The sequence below is a fragment of the Diadema antillarum genome, unplaced genomic scaffold, assembly GCF_040938485.1.
Source record: "Diadema antillarum isolate AM-2024a unplaced genomic scaffold, OU_Dant_1.0 seq00000532_RagTag, whole genome shotgun sequence".
Taxonomy (NCBI): Eukaryota; Metazoa; Echinodermata; class Echinoidea; order Diadematoida; family Diadematidae; genus Diadema; species Diadema antillarum.
The window spans coordinates 1,223,465-1,241,378 of NW_027271483.1; the positions used below are offsets into that span (position 1 = coordinate 1,223,465).

Genomic DNA, 17,914 nt, shown 5'->3' on the forward strand with positions numbered 1-17,914 from the left:
TAATTGTCAGAAAGTTTGCAAATGACACCCACCCACACACACAAGCATACACATTCGGTGCCTGATAAAGACCAAGTTGAGTAAGAAAACGCCAACAGAAATAAACAAAAACTATGATTCTCTCTTAAATTCGTTCTGTCATGCAATGTACGTACCTCTTTCACACAGAAGGGTTTCATTGTCGGGACCAGTCGGGTAAGTTTCACACGGCAAGACTGTATCAAGGAAACTCCCATAGATACTAAGTTCGTCAGCACAAGCAGTTTTCACCTGTAACAGCAACAAAACATAGTATCAACATTATGCTGGTGAGTTGAATACAAGTTATCGACTGGATGAACATGATTTCATGATTGCGGGAAATTGTGGTCTTATTTTCGCTCTTGGGCAGAACAATTTGTCACGTTCTCTCATGGGGGATGACTGTAAAAACAACAAATAAGGTAAACGACAAGAAAAAAAGAACTAGATATCAATGCAATCGAAATCAATAAAATAGACTTTCGAATTTTACGCAATGAGGAGTAAGAGAGAGGACCGAGAATTTCGCGTATGGAAATAATTGTGATTTCATTGAGGGGCCGGGAGCCAAACTAGGTAGGGTGCCTACTGCACAAAATAGTGTAGATTGCGAAAGCAATGCTGAGGTTGAACGTAACATTTCTCATGGTAGGCCTGCTTTGATTAGCCAATTCTATAAAAGATAGTGTTTTCTGTTGTACTTGATATGTAGAATACACTAAGGGATTTGCAACGATATTTAGACAACTGATTTAATAGGGAGCTTTAGACCTGCGACACGAACGTTAAGAGGAAATAAAAAAGAAAACTGTTCTTTGCATGCGCAAGACAGCTTATTCAAATCGATCTCGCGTCGTTTGAGATTTCACGACAATTCTGCGCTATTTTAGCGACCGCTCATTTTCATGACGCAGAGAGCTACTCAATGCTATTGTAACAGTCAGCTAGCTGTTTTGAATAGGAGAAATTTCACACCCCACAAACGACGAATGGGGGCGCTATTTTACTTTTTATAGGCTGGTTGGCGTCTTCACGAAATCTATTTAAAGCTACTTTGCAGCACAACGCATGAAGGGATAGAGGAGAACGCTAACGCAACCGTCGTCTTAGCGTTCGCGTCGCAGATCTAAAGCTCGCCAATCTTTAACAGGTACTACATCTACAGTAGATGTGAACATGTCGGTCGTCGCGTGCAACGTTTGCTGCAAGTACAATTTCGTTTGATATTACGGATATTACGCACACAAACGCACGCACGCACGCACACACGCACACACGCACACACACACACACACACACACACCACGCACACGCACACTACACCCACACATGGTCACACTCCCATTACAGAATGTGCATAGTTTATAATAACTGATCTTTCGTTTGTTCAGAATGAAAGAATTAGGGTAATTAGATCGGGCCAAGCAGATATTATTTGTTATATGATCTCTTACACTTTCAAAGACTTCTGTTATGATATTTGTTCCTGCCCACGACTTGGTATATCTTTAAAGTTTTCCTCCGAGACCTTTTCTTAACTCACATATTTGTTTGTTTTATTTTTCTTCCCTGCTCTCTCATGTATGTATATGCATTTTATTGAAGCGCCAAGAGTACCGAGAGATAGACCTGTGCCGTATATAAGTAGCCGCTATCATTATATTGCTTCCAAAATACTTCACCCTCAATGTATAACCTTAATCCTCAAAACACTACATCTTCAACACTCTTCCATGCCCCCCGCCCCCCCCCCCATACATCCTTTGTACAGAATACGTCGGCAGGAAAGTCTACCCTCCTCTCAGGACCACACCCAAGCCCTCAAACAATTCCCCTTAATTCCCGAACCTGGACATCAACAACAAATTGGTTCATCAACAATTGGCTTTCTCCCTAAGGACTAAACACTCTTTCCATGGTACTATCCATACCTCTTGGCACGGCTGTTGACAGGGGAGTCTACCCTCCTCTCAGGACCACACCCAAGCCCTTAAGTAATTCCCCTTCACCCCCGAACCTGGACATCCAACAATTGACCCATTAACATTTGGCCTTCTCCCTGAACACCAAACACTCCATCCATGGCCCAATCCATACCTCTTGGCACGGCTGTTGACAGGGCAGTCTCCCCTCTTCTCCGGACCACACCCAAGCCCTGAAGTAATTCCCCTTCACCCCCGAACCTGGACATCCAACAATTGACCCATTAACATTTGGCCTTCTCCCTAAACACCAAACACTCTTTCCACGGCTCAATCCATACCTCCTGGCACGGCTGTCGACAGGGGAGTCTACCCTCCTCTCAGGACCACACCCCGAACCTGGACATCAACAATAAATTGGTTCACTAACAATCAGCCTTCTCTCTAAACACCCAAACACTCTTTCCATGACCCAATCCATACCTCCTGGCACGGCTGCAGACAGGGGAGTCTCCCCTCTTCTCCCGGCAGGCATTCCTTCAGGATGGCCGCGCAGACCACCTGTTGCAGAAGGGCGTGGCAGGTTGTGTTGCCTATCCTTTCAAGGGTGCTGGTGAAGAGCTCGTAGGAGGGCATCTGGGAGGTGACGTAGGTCTCGGAGTAAGGGAGGACACCGGCACAAGGGGTGAGTTCGATGGGCTCGCAGGAGTACTCTGGGTCTACGTGAAATCATGGAAAATACAAGGTATAGCTGTATATTATTTCAATGCAGTCACAACTTTGCAGAATACATGGAGTGGCGTGAAATGACCTCGTCACACCATCGCAGAAATCACAATCACCGGTAATTAATGATTCAAGAGAATCCTCCAAAGGATTATTCTTTCAGGCTATTAGCAGATGTAATTACATAGACAATGTACCTACAGGAAAACTTTGCTGTTGGTTTCCTATTGGTAGGTCAAATAATTGGAGGTAGAAGATAATTGGTAATCGGCTGCGTGTACTTAGTGGCAATAAATCTTATGCACTGTAGAACTACGCTTGCTACAGGTTAAGTCCAAGAACGCACCGATTTGAAGGCTTACGCTCGAAAGACGGAAAGACTAATATCATTTGATATTTTAAGAAAATATATTAGCACGGACCACATCAAGATGAACAAAGATAAAGAGAGTATAGACTTCACCACTACACGGAACCAGGTGGTATGTCGGTTTCATTCCTTTAAAAAAAAATCATAAAGAAGGACCCAAACACCATAATGTAAATCTAAAACAATACAAAGCAAAGCACACCTCCACTAATGACGGAGTTGATCCAATCTTTGAAGACGGAGACGCGAGCGAAGATGTTGGGGTAGTTGTTGACGGAGGGATTGTTGGCATCAGCGCAGCCCAGGTTGCCACTGGTAACACCCACCATGCGCCACGCCCCACTGTACTCCTTGCACACCAGCGAGCTTCCCGAGTCCCCCTGCGAGTAAAATTGGAGGTACGCTCTTATGTCTGTAAACCTCATCTGTCAATGAAGTACCGTGCACATGTCACACAATATCGACTGCATTGTGGACATCCTCTTCTATGAGTATAGTTATAGACATCCAATGCATCAAGAGACAGATTTATCATAGACAGACAGACACGAAGAATGAAACAAAGATATGATATGATTGACAGATATATAAAATAGATGGATTATGGATTAATGGATATATAGATAGAGACATAGATATATAGATCATGTCATTTCATTTCATCTTACCTAATTTTTGAAGCGCTTGGAATTCATTCTACATATCCACTGCGCGACTCTTCTGCACGATACTTAGAGCTTACCCCACATATGGAGACGCCCCCATCCTGGTACCAAGCACAGATCTGGTTGTCCGTGACAAGAGGATCCCCGATGGCTTCCCTGCAATCGGCAACGCCGGTCAGGTTAAAGGTCGCCTCCAGTAAATCATTAGATATTGCATCTGTGTGAGCAGAAAAGGGAAAGAAGACCAAGGCCAGTGTTAGCATCGTAGTTCATTTGTCACAGTAACATATATTTCCGTTTACAAGGAAAGAATTTGCCCACCAGAAAGTTATAAATCAAACGTTTACAAATATCGGCCATTTCGGCAAGATGTTCTTTTGATAATCCTCACGGTGTACTCGAACATATGCAATGCACAGCATAACACGATTAATGTACATACTCACCAAACGGAATATTGATATACCTTCGGTGAATATAGATAAACTGATCCATTTTATCCCGCTAAAGCGAAGGTTAATCTTTATCTGGATCAATATCACCGAGTCATTTTACGTTAACCTTGTCTTATCTCCTCCCTTTTACGACATTCCAGTAAGAAAAAAAAAACCAAGAACAAACAAACAAACACATGGTTCATCAATATTTTTCCCTCCATGATAAGATTCGTGCATCCAAGTATTCCGGTATTTAGGGAAAGGCGAATGATGATGATAAGGTTTATCGAAACTTTCGTTACCGCATTTTAATAACAATAATACAAAAAGAACTAAATAAATAAAAAAAAGGAATGAATAATATAAATTGATATAAATAGAATACGTGCATTGTCCACGGAGTTAATAATCCATGTGAAACACTTAATGGGGCTCCATAACGGAAGAAGGGGGCATCAAATAGTTCCGGTTTCTAGCTAAAGGGGGTAACAGCACTCACCATTTGTCCCCGTTCGGCCCCACCCCACGGCGACACATTCGTCGTAGACATTCAGTTCCTCCCGCGTGGTTTCCAAGCAGACCGGACGGACGAAGTCGTTGAATTCCACGGGCTCGGCCAGCCGCAGGAGGGCCAAGTCGAAGTCCAGCGTGAAGGAGTTGGCGCCGGGGTGGACGTAGACGCTCTCGATGTCGACGGAGAGACGCGTGGGGGACTGACCGTTCAGTTGGTTATCACCGAGGACGAGTCGGTCTGCTATGAGACCTACGGCCGTTGGTCTGCACAGACAATGGAACGTGCCCGGAAATGTTTAGGGTATTGTCAACAATACAACACAGTACCTAAGTGATAACGTCAAACTTTTTTTTTTGTCATAGTTTGGCTTGGAACCAGGTGCACACATGGTCAAGTGAGATTGTTTAGAACCAGTTTCCAAGGCAATGAATGGCTATGACATCACGCCATGAAAGACACTTGTGTTTAATTCATACTGGAGTATCTCTTCTTGAGCAAGGAATAGCCATTATAAACTGGGCTTAAGAATCTCCGCAATCTGATTGGTCAATTGTCATGCATTGTCATGATTTTTACTGATCCACTCTGAGCTATGCGTCCGGTAAAATCCGAATGCATGGCCATGGCTCAAGTCTTGTATAGTGATGTATGTGTACTGGAGGCATAATTGGGAAAATGGTTGAATTTCAAGAATTTACGGGCCCATTTTATAGCACAAATGATGCACAGTCCAATTTCGTGAATCAATGAGAATTGGATGCTCTCGTTTAACTTTGGAGCAGTCTAAAACCAACGAACGCAGCGGATGGGTTTAAAGAGTTCCAAAGTTAAACTCGCGCATCCAAATCTCACCGATCCACTCTGTCCTGTGCATCATCTGTATATTGGTCGCCCAACAAGTATTAGTCATTGAACGGTAGTAAGTGATATATTAAGGGGAGAATAAGAAGCTACTTGACTCAACATGATAAGATGTTCAAGAGAACCATGGGGAAAAGGTCTTTCCATCGTTTGCATAAACTTCTGAATCATTTGTGTAATAAACTGAACCAACTTATTCCCCACAGCTGTAAAACCACATATATCAGGTAAAGACCTTTGTTTCCAACACTCATCATTTTTTGACCATTCGCTTTTACGCTGACCACTTATACATATGATATTTCTACATCTTATTACACCCCTCAATATTTACATAAACACGAAAGATAGTTAGTTAGCGATGTAAGGGAAATTTATTTGATAATCCAGAAGTTTGAGTAAACATTCCATGAGCCTTATTCAGAGACAATGGATAACTGTAAGGATAATAATGATAACAATGATGATGATGATAATAATAATAATAATAATAATAATAATAATAATAATAATAAATAAATAAATAATAATAATAATAATAATAATAATAATAATAATAATAATAAATAAATAAATAATAATAATAACAATAATGATAATAATAATAATAATAATAATAATAATAATAATAAAATAAGGTCTTATTTACCCAGGGTAGCCTCTTCAGTGCTGCCACTGTTGTTATTATCACCCTAGCATTGCCAGGTACTCATTTATACACCTGGGTCGAGAGGGACATAGTGGGTAAAAACATCTTGTCCAAGGACGTAAGCACTAGGCGGGATTCGAACTCGGGTCCTCCGATCGGGAGTCGGGAGTCTTATCCACTATGCCACAGTGTAATCTAGTAATGTTAAAGAAACTCTGCCTGTCCATCTCAACGATGTTAATCACACAGTCTAGATAGAATCCTTACCGGAGGCAGTGGGCAGCCGTGATGGCCCAGCGGCTGGAAATGAGAGAGGCCCCACAGGAGTGGTAGAAGGGAAGGGTGAACACCCGCAGAGATAGGGAGGCACTCCACGGCCACGCCCCCGTCAGCGCACTGGTCCCGCCCACGATCCGCGGAGTGATGGCAGGGGTGAGTCCACAAGAGGCTGGATTTATCTCCGCTGTTGGTGTAAAATTGGGATTGATAGATCAAAGATCATACTCATATCTTATGCAGTGCAGGTTACATGATCATTTACAAATTTTGTTGTTCGTCTCCCTTAACAACCTCTCGTGATCATACAAATTGATTATAATTTCAAATCTCACATCCAGACTGGAGAAGCAAGTTACGCCATGAGAGGTACAGTACTGATGGATGGGACGTGTACTTTTTGAAGTCTTAAAGAGATTCCATGCCAGATCTTAATGATACGCCTCAAGAACAAAGACACTGCATTTTCTCCATGTAAAAAGAAATCACACCAACCAACGGACATGTTCGTAAGATGATGTTGCATCCCTTATTTCATCATTTATGCCATAGATTTAGCCGCTGGAGTTTGAAATGAAAATTGAACTGATGTTTTATCACAAGCGTTTTAATTATACATACAAAGGTGACACGACATCTGCTCCTGCGATAATTGCTCCGATCTAATTTTCTCCAAGGACTTAGGGTTAGGGTTGTGATAGGGTTTTAGGTTTAGTTTGATGTGGGGTTAGGGTTTTGTTTGTGGGTAAAATGTATATGTTTGTCTTTTAATAGCGTGTAGATATTTCATGGGAGCAACTGTCGCAGGGGCAACTGTCATGGAACCACATTCACCATGCAACCACGCTGCCACTGACGTACATCTTCCACCAGCTGTAAACGGGACTATATTAATTAACATATCAAGCACCGAGCTCTGTGCAACTGTCTAGGACTAGGCAAGGTTGAACACGTTTACCTGGAGTGCTGGTACAGTTCCCCTCGTCCGTCCCGTCCGTGCAGTCCGGTACGCCGTCACAGAGCCACTCGTTGGGCAGACACACGCCCTGGTCACAGGCAAAGTACAGCGATCCACAGTTTTCTGGGGAAAGAGACCATCAGTGTGAACAATCAAATGATTTGATCACGTGACGTATGCTAAATAAAAATGTATAAAGGCTTACAAGAAACCAGGGAATCATAATGATGTAGTATAAATGTTTTCTGCTTTGTGTTATTATGCAATACCCTGTTTTTTAACAAACACATTCTGGGCCTGGCAACGCCACCACTGATATGCTTTTAAATTTCAGCACAGGATATATTAGCAGACAATATCTCCTTTACAGAATGTGCAAAAGACGGTAATATATATATATATATATATATATATATATATATATATATATACATATATACATAAATTGCTCAAAAACATGACTTTGTGTACAAATCCAATGTAAATTGTTTTGTTTTTTTTTTGCAATGAATTCATATAAAAATAAATATTTTTACTTTCAACAGCTGGCAATGATTTATTTTAGCCTGATTATGCTTTAAAAAGTTTCTGCTACAAATTTTGACGGAAAAAACAAAAAATAGATAAGAAATCCAATAAACAATAAAGACATAATAAATACATAAGAAACAATTATGAAGCCGAATTTTTGATTCAATATTATTGTTGAGAAAATTAAAAAGAGTATGCTCACCACAAATTAAAAGTCTTGGGGCTTTATTTTCTATTTATAAGCAAAAATATATATATATCTTTTTGCATAAATTAGCATAAATCAATTGATATAAAAAACATTAATCAATATTTGAAAAATCTAACTGTACAGTTTTGTAGATTACATTGACCTCTATCTCAGTGCAAATTTTCACGAGGATCGCGCGATCCACGACCCAGATCTGAAGGGGGCCCAAAACGCCCCCCCCCCCCCCCCCCCCCCGTGGTTCCAAGTCCCTCAAAAAAACCCGGTGGGATTAGGGTTAAGATGCCTTTACATCTCATTCGCTCGACACTCTATGATAACCCAAGGTTCACACAGACACGTACACGTGTAAAGTACTAACCGATGACAATGATAGTTGTGCTACACTGGCCGACATTGCCGGCCGCGTCTACCGCTGTGTGAACGACCAGGTACGTCCCCACCGGGAAATTCCCCTGATGTAGTGATGACGACACCGCCACCGGACCGTCAAGGTTGTCATAGGCTGTCACGCTCCACGTCACCATGACAACAATTCTCCCCTCCTCCAACTGCCGCAGTATGACGTCTGGACACGTGACCTCGGGAGGCGTGGCAGCTATGAGAACGAGATGGACAATTTCATTAGTTACGTTCAGACGACAAGCCTTAACCTCGAGGTTTCGTTAAGCTTGTAGTTAGGGACCGTGTAGACGCACTCGTAGTTAGCTAACCTCGAGGTTAGCTCAATGTTAAGAGCGACTAACCCCACTCGTAGTTAGATCCACCGTGTGGACACAAAAATCAACGCACTCAAAGGGGCAGGAGTTTAACCTCGAGGTTTCCTAACCTCGAGGTTGAGCTTCGTCGTATGGACACACATCGAAGTTAGGGGGCAAGAGCTTAACCTCGAGGTTAGGGCTTGCCGTCTGAATGTAACTATAGTTATCCTCTCTAACGGCCGCATGAAGAATAGTGCTACCAAATCATAGTATCGATGGTAACGAAGACAATAATGAAAACACTAAATTGAAGTGATATATATCAATATTACAATAAGAAATAATGATGCCTACAGTGAAGATGATAATACTAAAAACAATATTGGCAGTAGTGATGACAGTAATTGATAAGATAATAATTTTCAATTCAAGTTCAAATTCTATTTCGTTTTTCCACAATAAAACAATATATAAACGTAAATCTCATAGCACTTTCTTGAGTGACAGAGACAATGCATGTCAAATTGTACAGAGAAAACAACAATAACTGAAAACTTACAGTAGCGATACATTGCAATAGTTGCTGGGGTAACGAAAGTGAAATAGGCTAATTGTCAATATGCACTGTGTGAAAAAAACGGAGGGACCCACTAAAAGACAATGCTTGTAGAGTGTGGGCCTCTTTTAATGAATAATAGTGAACATAATAACCATTACTTTTGATTTTTAAGGAATATAACGCGTACAATTTTTTTTATCAATTTTTTTCAATCAAACTTTTATATTTGTCATCATTGTTATCATCATCACTATGGTTACTGTCATAATCATTATCATGATCATCTCACGTACATCAGTAGCAGCACTTAAAGGAGGTGGGTGTGAGTGAACTCACCATAGACTGTGACGTAGAAAACACACGAGGATGGATTGCCGGACGGATCGTAGGCCGTCACTGTGACCGTGTGAGTTCCCACCGTGAATACATTGGATACAGGGTCGGTGCTGATCTGGAAGATTGACCCCGAGTTGTCCGTGGCAACGGGGTCACTCCAGGATACTGTGACGTCACTGGCGCCGGGGCCGAGTTCGCGTGTGCTGTTTGCTGGACATCTGACCACCGGCGGCTCCATATCTGTGAGAACAGGTGGAATTAATTCATGTTAATTGTCTTGACAACAGTGGGATACTTATTAAAGTGTTGTACAGAGCATGTTGTCTACGTGAAATACTCGCAATAGAACCCCGGTGCGCTGACGAATGGCACTTTTACGCAAACTTTGCCATGACAATACTCCTCTATGACGTCAATACATCAATCACTGTCAATACATACATGTTTACACAATTCACTTAAAAAGTTATTTTCAACTATTTTCATATTGTGTGAGAGTAATGTTAGTTTAGTTAGTTTGTGTAATATATCTTTATACATTATCGAATAATAAAATTGTATTCAGAGACCGGGCTTCTTTTTTTTTTCCTTCAAATCAATTCTATTTTCTGATTAGTTAATTCTTCAATTTCAAACATGTATACACAGCAGGTGTTTATCATTATACCAATTGTGTATGTAAAAAGTTATCATGTCTGTTAAAAAAAAAAATACAAACACAAAATTGGGCTCAAGACTATCTTTTCTTTTATCTGGTCGCTGGTGGCCCGTTGGGGCCACTTAGTCTTTAAATGTAGAACTTTGGAGCCCCGAAACAAACGGAAACATAGCAATCTATGTTGACTCCTAAGTGCCCCACGGGCTACGATAAGATAGCGTTTTTCAAAATTAGGTAGCCCGACATAATTTTTACTAACCTCGGGCCATTAGGTCACACCTTATCTTGAGTCCCATGGTATGTATATGTATATGAAAAATATAGGCCTATAGATAACTGTGCTCAAGCGACAGAAAGCTTGTTAAAAATAATGATTATCGCACCTATAACAGCTACATCGAAGCTGCAAGTAACTTGGTTCCCGGAGGAGTCCGTTGCCGTGGCGGTTACAGTCTGGTGGCTGATGGAATAAGTTCCGGGTGAAAGGTCAGTGGTGACAGACACTTCGCCCGAATTGTCCGTGGCGGTCGGTTCGGACCAGGAAACGTTCGCCGTCGACGCGCCGGTCGCAACAACAACGTTGATATCGTCCGGGCAGAATATAGTGGGTGCTTCGTTATCTGTAAAGGAGATATAATTATTGCTTCGTTATCTGTAAAATCTGTAAAAGATATATAATCACTGCTTCATTATCTGTAAGAGAGATATAATTACTGCTTCTTTATCTGTGAAAGAAATGTGACTATTGCTTCGTTATTTGTAAAGGAGGTAAAATGAAGAGTTTGTCCGCAAAAACCGATAAGTCCATTTTTGATGATTTTGAAGTACGGTCTCTGTCATAGAGTACAAAATAATACCTTTTAAGCGATATATTTGTCACTAGATATAAAGGTACATTTTTGAAGTTATGGTCAAAAGAAGCTACAATTTTCTTATTATTCTCTTTATTTTTCTTGACCTTTAATCACAAATACCTCCATTTGGCAAATATGGACTTATCGGTTTTTGCGAACAAACTCTTCAAATCATTGCTTCGTTATCTGTAAGAGATATATAATTATTGCTTCCTTATCTGTGAAAGAAATAAGACTATTGCTTCGTTATCTGTAAAGGAGATATAATCATTGCTTCGCTATCTGTGAAATTATTTTATCATGATCATTGCTTTGTTATCCGTTTTTTTTCACACAGTGCATATATTGAAAACTATTTCACTTTCGTTATCTTAGCAACTATTGCAATGTATCGCCACTGTTAGTTTTTTTTTCCTATTATTGTTTTCTCTGTGCAATTGTATGCATTGTTTTTGTCACTTAAGAAAGTGAGATTTATGTTTGTATATTGTGGAAAACGAATAAATATGAACTTGAACTTGATCTGTAAAACAGATAATCATTTCGTTACTCATGTAATTTGAATAGCTGTTAGTATCGCACCCGTTCGGGACATCACTTACCATTTTGCCACCATAAATGTAATTCTTTACTTACACTCCTATGATCAGCAAAGAAATGTGAAAAGGTTTTGTATAGGGGAGTTGTTGGGGGGGGGGCGACCAAAGGGCTCAATATATTTTTCCTTTATATGGGGAATCAAGGATGCCTAACCACGCCCCAACCCACTCCTCACCTCCGGCGCCTGCGCCAGGCCCTGTGATCATAAATCACCATGATCGCACTTGGCGCTGATATTTAAATGTACGTTGTGTTCAACCTGTTATCACTCTGTGAAAGGTGTCTTTGAAAAAAAAGTAGAAAATCAGAGCATGTGTAGGAAAGAGAGTTGAAATGAGCACTTTTGTGCGGTCTATTGGTATCCAGCTCCTTTTGGACTATTTAAGGGTCACGTGTAAAATTTAGAAGCAGGACCTCCCACTTCATGTTCATTTCTGTGCTTGTCTGATGTCAATTGCACTTCTACAGAAAATCTCGACACACACTACACAGTAGCATCTGACCTTGCACATGCACTTCCCTCCCACATACAGCGAAAGTTTTCCCCAAGTCTTACTCGCAGTATGTATGCCCATGATAATTATGTTTTGTCATGGCTACTACTAAAACACTGATCAATTCTCAGTGCTTATCTACGTCGATGTAGGGCAATAAATTTGTCTATCAGTTAAAGTCTTACCTTGTACTGTAATGGTGAATGTACAGGTACCCTGATTGCCTGCACTGTCCGTGGCAGTAGCGGTCACCGTCACCTGACCGATGCCGTACGTGCCCGGTGAGCGGTCAGTCGTGACGGTCGCCTGGCCGGAATTGTCCGTCGCCGAGGGGTCCGTCCAGGTGACCTCGGCCGTTGATTCTCCCGTTGCAACCGCGACGACGATATCGTCCGGGCAAGTTACCATAGGTAGGCCAGAATCTGTGAAAAATTGATCGAGCCATGATGAAGAAAAAGCACACACATCATACACATTCATCTACCCTGTAAACATCTAACTATAACCGCTAATCAATGGGATTCATGGGCTTGAGAATATGAAAGCAAGAAAATTTGGATCGTACATCTCGAGTTGTTAATGATTGTTTGTTTGTTTTTTGCCCCAAACTATATATGTAAATTAGGCACGCGTGTGTGCTGTTGAAGGTTGACTACCATTGCTGTGTATGTTTTTCTATCTTGGATGTCACGATACTATACAATTTTACAAGAATGTCTTTTTAATAGATTTCATGTGATTTGATATTTTGTCTCTCCGTGCCGGTACCTGTTTTCACAAATTACCGCATTAGTTGGCAGAAAATTCCGTGCGTTTACCTCTCACTTTTGCATCTTTCTTTTTTTTTTCCCGCGACACTTTTCGTTTTTGCCTTAGACAAGCTTTCTAAACTCTTGCTAGAGCTTTAAATACAAATGTGTGCTCAATTGTGGTTACGCAAAACCTAATAGAAAAAAACAATTTTCATGAATATACATATATTTATTTATCTACACATTTATGAACCAATTTATCTATTTATTCATTTAGGTTTTTGTTTAGAATTTATTCATGTATGTACTTTAATATTCATTTATTTCATTTATTAAGTTTTTTTTTTTTTTTTTTTTTTCAAAAGTTAATTTATGCATGCTTTCGGGCAGGGTATGTTCGTGGCAACCCGGTGGCTTTCTAGGAGCCTACCTGGGTGTGGCGTGTGTAATGTAAATGTATACACTGTACATACTTTCGGGCAGGGTGCATCCTTGGCGTTCCAATGGCTTGCCGGAAGTCCGCTGGGGGCCTGCCTGAGCGTGGGGACGGCGGGTGAATGTTGTTTGCTAATTTCTAGATTTTCTGTCCATGGGGCCTATTAGTATTTACGAATTTCCTTTTATTAGCTGTACATTGCAATGTGGCTGTGCGCGGCCCTGTCGCTGTGCTCAAGTGTTACACTTGTGTACGGCGTCGGGGCTGTGTGTAGTCAATTGCAATGGTCCTGTGGAAGTTATTCAATGTGCACTCGTCGTCGCCATGTCGGGCGGGCCTGGGCGGGCTTTCGGACTGCCAAAAGTTATTTTATCCTATTTTCGCATTCTCGCATGTACGACCCTTTATAGTATGTTTTTTAGTAAGAAGATATTTAAATATTTGAAAAAAATTATAAAAAACACAGATATGTGTTTAAATTGTTTGTATCAAAGAAATGTTTTTGTGTTGAAGTAATAACTTTGTAAATCATTTATCCTCTGTAAAATTATGTTGCTTCGAGAAATCAATAAATTCTATCATTTGAAAAAAAATTTATTAAGTTTATTTATTTATTCATCTATCTCGCTATCTATATATCTATCTATCTATCTATCTATGTATTCATTTGCTTATTTATTCTTTTATTCTCAATATACTCTCCTCACCTTCGACAGCGATGAAAAAGGAGCAAGTAGCAGTGTTTCCTGATGGATCTACGGCGGTTACCACGACAACGTGAAGACCAATCTCATACAGGCCTGGCTGCTCGTCTGTGGTCACTTGGCTGACCGTTCCCGAGTTGTCTGTGGCCGTCGGGTCATCCCAGGTGACCATTGCAGAGGACTGGTCAGAGCTGACCGAGATAGTGATGTTTGGTGGACACACTAAAGAAGGTGGCTCCAGGTCTGTGAGTTTCATCACATTGTAAATCAAGAAACGCATATTACGTGTATGTATGATGTACATGATAATGCCGTATTGAGGTCACAGGTTAAAATCATCAACGACGCTTTCCGTAACCTATATGATATATCTGAGTAGGAGACATTGTATCATGCATTCCCTACTATAAATCACTCTTAACTCTGAAATGGAGTGTTCAAAATACCTTGAATATTTGGACAACGGAATCATGACTAGTCTCCATGGCAACGAGTAATGCTTCCTAAATGGTTTGATGTCATTTCTCACTGCTGAGAGGCGACATCTTACCTGCTCGCACATCAAACATTCGACAATAGGCAAGAATCATGTTGACGGATTACAAATGTAGTGCCACAAAAAGTAAAGCAAGCTATAGGCACAGATGAATTATTGTCCGATCAATCTTGAATAAAGAATTCCATCCAAAAAAAAAAAGTTGGGAAGAGCCAATCAAATCTCACCCTGTATTGTGACGTCGAAGGAGCACGTCGCCATATTGCCCGAAGGATCAACGGCAGTATAGGTGACCACTTGCTGACCAATGGGGAAGTCGCCGGGTGAGATGTCAGAGGTGACGGTGACTTGGCCAGAATTGTCACTCGCCGTCGGCTCTGTCCACGACGCACTGGCCGACGACTGCCCTTCGCTGACCGTTACGACTACGTCCTCGGGGCACGTAATGACTGGCAGCTCGGCATCTGAAAATAGGTAAACATAGTCAGGAATCTCTCAAAGTACACACCTTTAAGCCGTATGACATAAGTCACCGTTCGTTCTGACTAGGAAGTATACATTGGGAGTTAACGCGTATAGTATTGTGCCTCTGGTTGACGTTAATTTCCTTGTGGTGCCTTTAGTCTATGATGAGGTTGTCAGCTGTAAGTGACACATTATGGTTTTATTCTCTCCGGGGTTTTTTTTTAACTGAATGGTACACATTCCCTCGACCTTTTACTACTAAATGTTACCGGTAATTCTTACTTGTAAGCGGATTGTCAGATTTTCCTCAAACTTTGCTTATGTGTTCTACGAATATTGCTGCATTCTATCAATCCACATAATTACGCTTTGGGTTTCGTTCTCATTTTATCTCTCATGTACAACCGTATTAGTCTGTTAGTGAGGCAATGGAAAGTCATCACAAGTAGTAGAAAAAAAAATCACCAACACAACAACCGAGTAATGAATCAAAAACATCTGCATGAATTGACCATACTATTTTGTCTGGCGGCATTGCACACATTTTACACTTACCGATGACTGTGACCTCAAAAGTGCACGTTGCCTGGTTACCCTCCGTGTCCGTGGCCGTGGCGGTGACCGTCTGCTGGCCGATCGGATACGTGCCAGGTGGCAGGTCAGTGGAGATGGTCACTTGGCCGGAATTATCCGTGGCTGCTGGCTCTGACCATGTTACAGGGGCAGTGGATTGACCATCGGCAACAGTGACCGTCACGTTTTCGGGGCATTGGATACTCGGAGCCTCTCCGTCTGAAAAAAAAAAATCAGAACAAACCCGGCATGAAAGCGTCAAGCATCCATATCAAAACGACAAACGTTCGCATGCAAGAAATAATATCATCCATATATCATTTAAGGGCAGACACATCTGTGCATGTTGCACCACTGTATTTGACATTAACTCGAGGTTCTGTGATGTTGTTAAAGACGCTAGCTATATACGTGTATTGAATATCAAAAACAAAAGGAGTACATGAAAACGTGTCCGTCCGGAAGACGAGAGGTGATTACAACAATTTAGCGAGAAACAGTGGCCAATTTGACTCTCGAAGTCCCGTGCGTTCGAGTATGGTCTGTTCTGTATTGTCCTGTCGGTGCATGCCACATTATGATTCATAATCATACTTCACCATGAATATATCCTTGCTTAGATCCGATTATATGAGTATAACATAACGTCGTATGTTGAATGGTCTTTCCCTTTTGAATTTAAATCACATGATAAAATGTATGTAGTTTAACCATTCTCATGTTCTCTGCTATCAGTACATCAAACTGACATTTTGCCTTACTTCCTTTACACAAGGCTGTTGATATAGTAATTATTTTCTTCCTTGGATAATCGGGGCATTGCCAACATGTTGATAACACTAATCGATTCAGCAATTGCAACCTAGCCACAAACCTGTCAATGTCACGTTAAAGCGACACTCGGCCGAGTTCCCCGAGGGATCCGTGGCGACTACGGTGACGGTGTTAGTTCCCAGGGTCAGGTCAGAAGCAGAGGGACTGGTGATGAGACTATCAATGGACCCCGAATTGTCCGTGGCTTGTGGGTCGTCCCAGGTAACAGGGTCTGAAGACAAGACTGCTGTGACGTCATCCGGGCACTGGAGTTCTGGATCCTCCAAGTCTGTGTAAGAGAGTACCAATGTCAACATTCTGGGGTGAGATGTTATAACTTCAAATACCTACACACACGTATCTCCCCTCCCCACACACACTTTCATATTTGTCTAATGGAAATCAAATGGCTACACAGGACCATAGTTTGTGACCAGCAAACCAGAAATTAATGCAGAAACGTTAAGGGTTAAATATGCAAGCAACGCATCGATTCTATTTTGTAGGCAAAGATCTTTACAGATTTTGCATGTAATGACGATCGTGATAATGATCGTGATAATGCTGATTGCATTGATCATAATGATAGTTCATCGTCCACATATGATTTTCACCATCATCATTATCATTATGACATAAAATGTCAAAGTAAAATAAGGTCCTGTTGACTAATGTAGTCTCTTCAGTGTTGCTATTACTAAAAGGCCCTACCTTAACCCTTTTTTAACTGGGCTATTTGAGACCAAGTTTTTACGGGGGGGGGGGGGGTCAATTTGACCCCTCTTCAGATCTCGGCCGACGATTGCGCGATTGCCGCGAAATTTTGCCTGAACATAGAACCGGATGTCAACTACAAGACTGTTTGTTTGTTTATTTATTCCCGTCACAATCAATCAAACATATACAAATATAAAAATAATACAATGTTGAAAGCGGCTGGATAAGCCTCACTCAGTAAATATTGCCATCATGGCTTACTGTTTTTCAGGAGGGTCCAGTTACATTTACAAATCATTTACTGCATAAAACTACTTATTATACAATTACACACGAACAAATCAAAAACGCCCTCCCCACCCCCATCCTAACATAAAAAACCCCAGCATAATCAACTTTAATTAAGCTCAAGCCCTGCATATAGCATTATACCTGTCTATAATCTGTTACCTGTCTATATCTGTCACCTTTTATACGCCGTGTACTTTATACTCTGTTACCTTTTTACTCTGTAGCATATATAATCTAATAAATATAAAACACAAATCAAATTGATTAGCCAGTAAGACCCATTGACGAATGAATGTGCTCTTTAATATAATATTAAATGGTCATACA

The 17,914-nt window shown here is 41.1% G+C and overlaps 1 protein-coding gene across 1 annotated transcript in view; it reads right to left on the reverse strand.

Annotated features, from left to right (window-relative positions):
* The window catches only part of LOC139734550 (uncharacterized), a 70,463-nt gene that overhangs the window by 38,519 nt on the left and 14,030 nt on the right, over positions 1 to 17,914 (reverse strand). The window contains exons 11-25 of the mRNA XM_071645324.1: positions 16,641 to 16,868; positions 15,749 to 15,985; positions 14,956 to 15,192; positions 14,236 to 14,475; positions 12,526 to 12,762; positions 10,776 to 11,012; positions 9,735 to 9,974; positions 8,500 to 8,736; positions 7,400 to 7,522; positions 6,433 to 6,628; positions 4,641 to 4,918; positions 3,782 to 3,921; positions 3,242 to 3,419; positions 2,427 to 2,662; positions 156 to 270 (exon numbers count right to left, since the gene is read on the reverse strand). Coding sequence (XP_071501425.1) covers positions 156 to 270; positions 2,427 to 2,662; positions 3,242 to 3,419; positions 3,782 to 3,921; positions 4,641 to 4,918; positions 6,433 to 6,628; positions 7,400 to 7,522; positions 8,500 to 8,736; positions 9,735 to 9,974; positions 10,776 to 11,012; positions 12,526 to 12,762; positions 14,236 to 14,475; positions 14,956 to 15,192; positions 15,749 to 15,985; positions 16,641 to 16,868 — 3,159 coding nt within the window. The remainder of the gene's footprint in view (positions 1 to 155; positions 271 to 2,426; positions 2,663 to 3,241; positions 3,420 to 3,781; positions 3,922 to 4,640; positions 4,919 to 6,432; positions 6,629 to 7,399; positions 7,523 to 8,499; positions 8,737 to 9,734; positions 9,975 to 10,775; positions 11,013 to 12,525; positions 12,763 to 14,235; positions 14,476 to 14,955; positions 15,193 to 15,748; positions 15,986 to 16,640; positions 16,869 to 17,914) is intronic.